At 35.8% G+C, this 9,384-nt stretch overlaps 2 protein-coding genes across 2 annotated transcripts; both read left to right on the forward strand.

Moving 5' to 3' along the window:
• The first annotated feature begins 3,047 nt into the window (after positions 1-3,047).
• LOC106365181 (extensin) lies at positions 3,048-3,738 on the forward strand. The gene has a single exon (XM_013804630.3). It carries the CDS (start codon positions 3,132-3,134, stop codon positions 3,516-3,518), a length of 387 nt encoding a protein of 128 aa, XP_013660084.1. The 5' UTR covers positions 3,048-3,131; the 3' UTR covers positions 3,519-3,738.
• Positions 3,739-7,146: 3,408 nt separating this feature from the next.
• LOC106363706 (mitochondrial uncoupling protein 5-like) lies at positions 7,147-8,629 on the forward strand. Its single transcript, XM_013803407.2, has one exon. It carries the CDS (start codon positions 7,498-7,500, stop codon positions 8,443-8,445), a length of 948 nt encoding a protein of 315 aa, XP_013658861.2. The 5' UTR covers positions 7,147-7,497; the 3' UTR covers positions 8,446-8,629.
• Positions 8,630-9,384: the final 755 nt, after the last annotated feature.

A 9,384-nucleotide genomic window follows, 5' to 3' on the forward strand; every position in this document is an offset into this window, starting at 1 on the left:
TTATAAAATACCAACACTTATTATATAAACTAACACATTACTTAAATAAACCAATATTTTTTAAAGCAATCCCACTTTGAGATTAAAAGACACCTTGTTTAGATGAAAAGTTGCAACTTTGACATTATTTTTTTCACCATTTTATTATTAGCAGATTAGTGAAAATTTGATTTGAAAAATGCATGGGAGAGACTATTTATAGATTTTTTTAAAGCCTATTTGAATAGTCATAACCCTTCAATATGAATAGTCGCATTCTTCTAATACTCACAACTTCTCACTTTTTAAAAGATACTAGTGAATAGTCACAACTTTTAGACTATTTTTAGAAAGACACAACCTTACAACATATAACTTTTAGAAAAGACACAACTCTCTACACATATTTTTCAAAAGACACAACCTTTCAACATAATTGAAGTTCACAACCTTAGGAATTAATTGGAAAAGACACAACCTTACAACATAGAACTTTTAGAAAAAACACAACCCTTTACACTACTTTTTCAAAAGACACAACCTTTCAACATAAATGGATTCACAACCTTAGAAATTAATTGGAAAAGACACAACCTTCCAACATAGAACTTTTAGAAAAGACACAACCCTTTACACTTCTTTTTCAAAAGACACAACCTTTCAACATAAGTTGACTCACAACCTTTGGAATTAATTGAGATTGCTATTATTAGTAGAAAAACAATCCCACTTTGAGATGAAAAGACACCTTATTTAGATGAAAATTTGTAATTTTGACATTATTTTTTCACCATTTTATTATTAGTAGATTAGTGAAAATTTGATTTGAAAAATGCATGGGAGAGACTATTTATAGATTTTTTAAAGCCTATTTGAATAGTCACAACCCTTCAATATGAATAGTTGCATTCTTCTAATACTCAACTTCTCACTTTTTAAAAGATACTAGTGAATAGTCACAACTTTTAGACTATTTTTAGAAGGACACAACCTTACAACATATAACTTTTAGAAAAGACACAACTCTCTACACATATTTTTCAAAAGACACAACCTTTCAACATAATTGAAGTTCACAACCTTAGGAATTAATTGGAAAAGACACAACCTTACAACATAGAACTTTTAGAAAAGACACAACCCTTTACACTACTTTTTCAAAAGACACAACCTTTCAACATAAGTGGATTCACAACCTTATAAATTAATTGGAAAAGACACAACCTTCCAACATAGAACTTTTAGAAAAGACACAACCCTTTACACTTCTTTTTCAAAAGACACAACCTTTCAACATAAGTGGACTCACAACCTTTGGAATTAATTGGGATTGCTATTATTAGTAGATATACATAAATATTATCAACATCTCTGTATGATAATTTAACTCATCACAGTATACCGTTAATAGAATTCTCTGATGATAAGAAAAGCTTCATGGCTCCTACGGTCCAACCTAAGAGTTTGATTATGTAACAATTGAAGAAACAAGAACCAATGTGTGAGTGTTACAAAAAAAAAGAACCAATGTCCGAAGAAGTCTCTGCTTTTTACAAAATCTAATGCAATCTAAGGCAAAGATGGTCCCTTTGTCATGAGTTTGGTCTCTTCTTAAATAGATAAAACTATTACCTAAAACAATAACCCATTAACCAATGTGTGTGCAGCACAACACATTAACATTTATCTTGTGACCTAACACTTTGTTTGCACATATAATATGCCCTTGCTGCCCAACTGACATTTCGTCCATTGTTATGAAACTTGTAAATCTGAGCTGCTGATTAAAGAGTCTCCGTGTCATTAAGAAGGTGGAAAGTATTTGACCACCAATCTAAGTTTAAACTAATTTGTTGTGTATTCCAATGTAGTTACTTGTGCTAACTTAAAATTTATGTTCTAAAACAGGTGAATAGAGTATTTTCCATTGTAATTACTTGTGCTAACTTTAATTTATATATAAGGTATTTTGCTTTGTTGAGCGACAAGCGTTTGTCAATACATATCTCATCATCACCCACTCTGACTGTTATTTGAGATCGTTCGTAACTGAGTCTACACTGACTCGGTCGTTTCGTTTGAGATCATTCGTTTTCTTTCCGACGTTGCTTTGCAAAACATTCGTTTTTCTTCATACATGGGCCTTCTCTACACCAAAGTAATGGACTTTTACTTTTGTTATTGTAATAAAATGGGCAGTACGGTTATCACTCCATCCCACATCGGTAATAATCGACAATATCATCTGGTATATATTAGGTACCAATCAATCAAAGTAATGTCAACTGGTGGTGAGATAGAAGTTCATGTTTCCTGATATGGTGAAGTGTCTAAATAGGCTCTCTTCGTTTAAGCTGAAGATTAACTCCATAAAGGATGATGTGAGCCACATAACTCATAACCAGTTGGTGTTTTAAAATTATTTCAATATGTTTTTTATGCTAAATTTTTATAAATATAACCATCGACATCTCTATATAATCATCACACTATACCGACAATTAGATTTTGTGGCGATCACCCCTTCCTCTGATGATATGAGGATGCTTCATAGCTCCAACCTATGCAAGGATTTTAAGTTTTTAACAGCTGAAGAAACAAGAATCGATGTGTGAAGAACTGAAGATTGAAGAAGCCTTTTTAAAAATCTAAAACAATTCAAGGCAAAGATGGTCCCTTTGTCAAGAACGTGCTCTCTTCTTTAATAGTATAAAGATTTTTTCCTAAAACAACAACACATTACCACCATCTCTATCTTGGGATCGCACACACTTTGTTTGCACATGTTTGTAATATTCCAAAAAATACTATAATGGGAAAATACAATCTAATAAGTTAACCACTCAGGTATCTTATCAGATTTTTTAAAACACTGATTTTGTAGTCTAAGGTTGCTCAACCGAGATAAAGTGTTAATGTTATAATTGCTTCTAGTGACCCAGCTTTCTTGTGAAACAAGTAACTGTTATTAAGTTGCACCAACAATCAAATTCTTCAAACCTCCTCTCACCTACTTCTCATCAAACCTCAACCCCTCGTTAATTAGCTGCTCTATAAATACACACAAACTCCTTCACAATCACTCCATCAAACAAACCTTAAAACACACACACAACCCTCTTTAGTAGCAACTCAAACCCTAAATCCTAAAAATGGTTTCTTGGCTATCATCTCTCGTCATTGCAGTGACATTCACAAGCTTATTCACCGGTCTATCTGCTCGTCGCCATCTTCTCCAAACAACACCAGCGACTCAACCACCAGTTACAACAACATTCCCACCACTTCCCAAACCCACAATGCCACCACCAATGCCTTCTTCGCTTCCTCAGCCAACTCTTCCTCAACCAGCAGCGTTTCCACCATTACCGAGCACACAGATACCTTCTCTGCCTAACCCAACACAACCTATTAATATCCCAAACTTTCCACAAATCAGTATCCCTAATTTCCCAATTAGCATTCCAAACAACTTCCCCTTTAATATTCCCACAAGCATTCCTACCATTCCTTTCTTCACTCCACCACCTTCCAAGTGAGAAGCTAAGCTCTTTAAGTGTTGCCGCACAACACATTACCGTCTTTCTCACTCTCACACACACTTTGGTTGCACATGTTTGTGATGTTTCGTATTCTGTTTCTTATTCTTTTGCTGTTGTTTGATGCTTTTCTTCTTGTTGTTGTTGTTTCTGGTAATGATTGCTTTGTAGTATTATATATATATATATATATCTTAATATTGTTCTAAAGATTACAAGATTTCTTCTGCTTGATCTCTACAACCAAACAGTAATAGACGAATTATCATCCACAAAGTACTCTAAAATGTTTCCATAAACAAGTCATGTCCATCAAACATAAACATTTCGGTTTGTGTTATTTGATATTGTATGTTGAAAGATTTTAAATAATTTACTTGTCTACCTAAATTATTAAAATGCACTTATCTTTTCGACCACACATCTAAAAAAGACTTCAAAATTAATTGTGCTTTAGAGTAGTGGAAAGATCGGTGACTTATTAGAAATTAATTCATGATATTGAGCCTTTAAAATTTGTCGCACCCGTTGTTGTACGGAGTGAGATGAGGCGGCAGACGTATGAAGCCTATTAGCAGTGGACAGTGGAGTTAGAGAAACATTCTCCAAAACACATAAAAAGGGAGGAAAAGTGTTTGTTGCTTCAATTCTTGTGTAAAACTGATGATTTGTTAGAGTATTATCAAGGGAACTGGTAACCAGTCGTTTGACAGGCCCATAACTAAGTCCATTGAATGATGATAGGTACATTCGAGCATCTCTGTAAGACGTTTGCAGGCGGCCTATTTTGTTTGTCGATTTTGTGGACTTGTGGCATCCTCTGCGTTTCGGAATTTTATAATAATAGACTTTTTCGGACTTGCTATGGAAAGTGGAAAAGGTCAAGTCAACTCTCGGGCCACTCCGACATCCTCGGAGACACGTCACAGGTCGCGAGTTTTGTAAGAAGACGGCTTTTACTCCGCGGGAGAGGTGTACAAGTCATCAGTCAACTCTTTTAAGTAAGACCCCTTCTTCTTGGCTCAAATGTCCTCTTCGGGCCACAAAAGTTTCTTAGTAAAACATATTTCAATCGCGGCTTTATTTACTTAATCTTTGTTGCGTAATTGTTTTTCCAAATCAAAAGTCAATGCTGGTAGCTGATTTCGTGCCGTAGTACAAGACCGGATGAGAAAAATATACGTAATTGTTTTTTGGATTAATTTAGCTCATTATTCATTGAAGCTTTTAATTTACTGAAATCATTATTTATTACCCATTAAAATAGAATATTTCAATCAGTAAACGCAAAAAAAAATGAATTGTATTAATAATTTATCAAAGGAGAGGTCAAAAGCCACTTTAACTAACAACTGTAAATGGACCATCTAGTTAAGACCCTGATGCTCGACCTGCCGAAGCCAACCTTACATAACCCCTCCGAAGCTAAGGCTTTTAGTTTTTTTTTCACCTGGTTTGTAATATTAGATGGCTTAGAAGAGTAGAACGTCCCAACCAACCATTACAAGCGCGAGGTAATTTGGATATTAATACTTTCTCTTGATTTTTATATTCGTAGAAATCGAAGTCCTAGCCATGTCCCACTATATAAAAGTTGCAACTATGTTTCAACCCAACTCTTTAGATTTTCAAGTTCCAACTATCATAAAACGATGATTGACCAAGTGGATTAATATTGATTTGGAAGATGGAGATATTCTAAATGATAAATCTAAAAGCCAATCTTAGTTTCTAATACTAATTTGCATGAGTTGTATATGAGTATAAGAAATCAATGCCAAGTGAGTGAGAGGTGACTGAGTAAGTCTCTGACGCTGTAAAAAGAATCTTTGATTTTCTTGGATCTCTGTGATCGCCATTGGACGGCTCTCAGACCTAAGTTTTTACCATATGGTTTCTGATACCATATTCTATATACTTTTAATATATACTTTTTTTTTGGAACACAAACTTTTAATATATACCATAAACTAAATAAAGGAACTATGCATTTCTTTTGTCCAAAAAAAAAGGAAATATACATTTCTAGACCTGTTGCAGATTTAATAATGTTTAAAGGACAACTTTTTGATATAATAAAACATATTAGTACGTGCAAGAATGTTTATGTGATGATGACAAAAAAAAATGGTTATGTGACATAGTTGGCTCCGAATGGTGACTGCGGTTTGTGCGGTGCGGGACAAGTGGTTCAACTGCGGTGCGGTTTTAACAGTTATAAAAACGTATAGATATATAGTATATGTAAAGATTTTTGTTACTGTTAACTGCGGTGCGGGGCGGGACGGTTGTAAACATTCGAAGTCGTAGATTCATAATCTTGAATTATTTGATTTTCGTTTGTATATTTCTAACAGATTTTTTTTATTTAAAAAAAAAAACATATTCTCCGTGTAACTATGAGTTTGATTGGTAAGTGATGTGATTTCATTTTTTGACTGTAGAAATATTGCTGTGATTTTTGACTGTACCATCACACCCATAACCATGTTACTGTAAGTTTTGGTTTGTATTGACTATTTTCTAACAAAATAAAACCAACAAAGCTTAAATCAAGATCAAATCTAAAGCTACAGTATAAAGCCGCAATAAAACATCGCACACCATTATTACAAAGTAGCCTCCTATTATTTTCTTTCGTCCATTCAATATATCTTTTTCAAGGAATAATCAAACATGGAGGGACGAACTAAGGATTTAAAAAAAAAAAAAAAAAAAAAGAGGGACGAACTAAGGAAGCATCTCATTAACCAAAAGGAAGCAAGCATCCCATGTGATGATGTGAATGTTGGGTGAAAAATAATTCATGCGGGCAATTATTTATTGAATTCTATAACCAATGAATAACAAAGTGAAAGTGATGCCAAAAACAAAGACATTGTTTTCCCCCTTTTTACTGATGGGAATTTACCAAAATAAAACGTAGACAAAAGAATATTCAGAAAAACATGAATTATTTTAATTTTTCCTTAAGTTTTTTTTTTTTTTGCTAAAATTTTTTCCTTACGTTTTCATTTGATTTTTATAATTGGATGCTTCAGAAAATAATTCTTCTCTAAAAGCATTTTGTCTTCGGATGAATAGCGGATTAGCTGTATTACAAGGGTATAAACAAGTGTTACCTCGTGTCATGCACGAGGATGTTATTGGGCCAGCAGCTTTGATAATACTATCCTCGTGTATAATTTATTTTAAAACAATTATTTTAAAGAGAATTTGTACTCCCTACACACCAAATCTCCTCTATTTGCACTCCATACTCTATATCCCTCAAATTTTCTTCCCCCCATCATTACCATTTTCCCTCCATTCTATGGTATCCCACCTTTTTTAGTATATTAAGCTAATTTGCTCTATTTTAAAACAATTATTCTTTATTATACACATAAATCATACTATTTTATATGAATCCGTGTTTGTGTGAACATAAATTATGAATTTAAGCGATTCAGTAGACAGTAGACTTTACTGTATTGATTTAAAAGTTTTCAACTTTTCATTTTCATTTTTTTATAAGCTTAACCAATAATTTGTTTTAATAATTACTACTTATTAAACCGAGTTTCCATTTATTTGGTCAAAAAGATACGTAGCATATATTTCAAACTACAAAGGAAAGTCACAAGATACTACCAAAATTTCAAAGGAAAACGCTTTAGTTTTCCAAATCAGCGCAAAATAGCAAACAAGTCTCCGCGTTTCCTCTACATCCCCTCCCTTATTTAAACGCTTTTCTTCTCTCTTCCTCTTCAACCTCACAACAATCCATCTCCTCGAAAGACATTAACTCCCAACCTACAAAAACCCCTGTCTGAACGGCATATGTCTCAAAGACCTCAAGTTCCTCATTCTTCCTCTATAGCTTTCGGTCTCCATTCCCATCTCCTAATCTCCAGTGAGATCAGCTCTAATTCCAACTGGTCTCTTTAAAAATCTAACCTTTTTCATTTTCTCGGAAAAAAAAAACAATCTTTCTGAAATGGGTCTAAAGGGTTTCGCTGAAGGAGGGATCGCATCGATCGTAGCGGGCTGTTCGACCCACCCGCTCGATCTAATCAAGGTCCGAATGCAGCTCCAAGGCGAATCAGCCTCCGTTCAGACAACTCTCCGACCAGCTCTCGCTTTCCAGACTTCCTCCGCCATCCACGCGCCATCGCCTCCTCCGCGCGTGGGTATCATCACCATCGGATCTCGCATCATCAGACAAGAAGGCACGCGCGCTCTCTTCTCCGGCGTCTCCGCCACCGTTCTCCGCCAGACTCTCTACTCGACGACTCGCATGGGTCTATACGACATCCTGAAAACCAAATGGACCGACCCGGAAACCAAAACCATACCTTTGACCCGCAAACTCGCCGCCGGGTTCATCGCCGGAGGTATCGGCGCCGCCGTCGGGAACCCGGCGGATGTCGCCATGGTGCGCATGCAAGCCGACGGGAGGCTCCCGGTGATCGACCGGAGGAACTACAAGAGCGTTTTGGACGCCGTCGCGCAGATGGTTCGCGGCGAAGGCGTCACGTCGCTGTGGAGAGGCTCGTCGATGACGATAAACAGAGCGATGCTCGTGACGGCGTCGCAGCTGGCTACGTACGACTCGGTGAAAGAGACGATTTTGGAGAAAGGGTTGATGAGAGACGGGCTCGGGACTCACGTGACGTCGAGCTTCGCGGCGGGGTTTGTGGCTTCGGTCGCGTCGAACCCGGTGGATGTGATCAAGACGAGAGTGATGAATATGAAGGTGGAGGCGGGGAAAACGGCGCCGTATAAGGGAGCGGTTGATTGCGCGTTGAAGACGGTGAGAGCGGAAGGGATCATGGCTTTATACAAAGGGTTTCTGCCGACGGTGTCGAGACAAGCACCGTTCACGGTGATTATGTTTGTGACACTTGAACAAGTTAAGAAGGTGTTCAAGGACTTTGACTTTTGAGACAAGAAGAGTTAAAGATGATGGTGGCGATAATTTGCTTTAAACAAAATAAATTTTGCTTTTTTATATTGTATTTTCTTTTGATTAATCTAATAGTTTAAAGTTTGAATTGTCCCTTCATTTATCTAGTAGTTCTGTGGAGATAAATTTTCTATCTATGAGAAGAAAGAAACACTTCATTTTAGGCATGGGCATTCGGGGTCCCATTCGGGTTTCGGTTTTATCCATTCGGGTTTTGGTTTTTCGGGTTTATCAAAATCAACCCCATTTGGGTTATATAAAAGTTCAGTTCGGGATCGGTTCGGGTTCTATCGGGTTCGGGTCGGGGTTAGTAAATCTTCAAAGAACCGGTATAACCCATTGTACTTTCGGGTTCGGGTCCCAATCGGTTCTTCGGTTTAAAAATACTTAATTTGTACCTATTTTGTAACTAAAACATAAATGAAATCGATTTTTCGGTTTAAAAATACATGATTTATACATATTTTAATAGCCAAAACATAAGTAAAATCGATTCAAAAATAAAAAAAAACATCAAACGTGATCATTTAAAATCAAGCGAAAGATAAACATAGTTAGTGATAGAAAGAAACCCAGATAAATGAAATCGTAAAACAAAAACTAAGTTTTCATGAAATGAGAAATATTATTCAATAAAAATAAAACCAAAATCTAAAAACTTCAGGCTTCAACCGACACATTCCACCATCAACCTTCAGGTAACAGATAATTATTTTAGAAGTTCAATAATATTTAAAGTATTTTGGATACATATTAAGAATTAAGATCATATTTAGTAGAAGTTCTTTTTGTGTTTTTAAATGTTTCGGGTTCTATCGGATATCCATTTAAGTCTGGATTCGGTTCGGATAATACTCATAACCCAAAATACCAAAAAACAGGATCCATTCGGTATTTATGTCGGATTCGGATCGGTTC

This window comes from Brassica napus, chromosome A9 (genome assembly GCF_020379485.1).
Source record: "Brassica napus cultivar Da-Ae chromosome A9, Da-Ae, whole genome shotgun sequence".
In the NCBI taxonomy this organism is placed as follows: Eukaryota; Viridiplantae; Streptophyta; class Magnoliopsida; order Brassicales; family Brassicaceae; genus Brassica; species Brassica napus.

What these genes read in the sequence shown, in the direction of transcription:
- LOC106363706 (XM_013803407.2), top strand. Translation starts at nt 7,498, where the DNA reads ATGGGTCTAAAGGGTTTCGCTGAAGGAGGGATCGCATCGATCGTAGCG.
- LOC106365181 (XM_013804630.3), top strand. Translation starts at nt 3,132, where the DNA reads ATGGTTTCTTGGCTATCATCTCTCGTCATTGCAGTGACATTCACAAGC.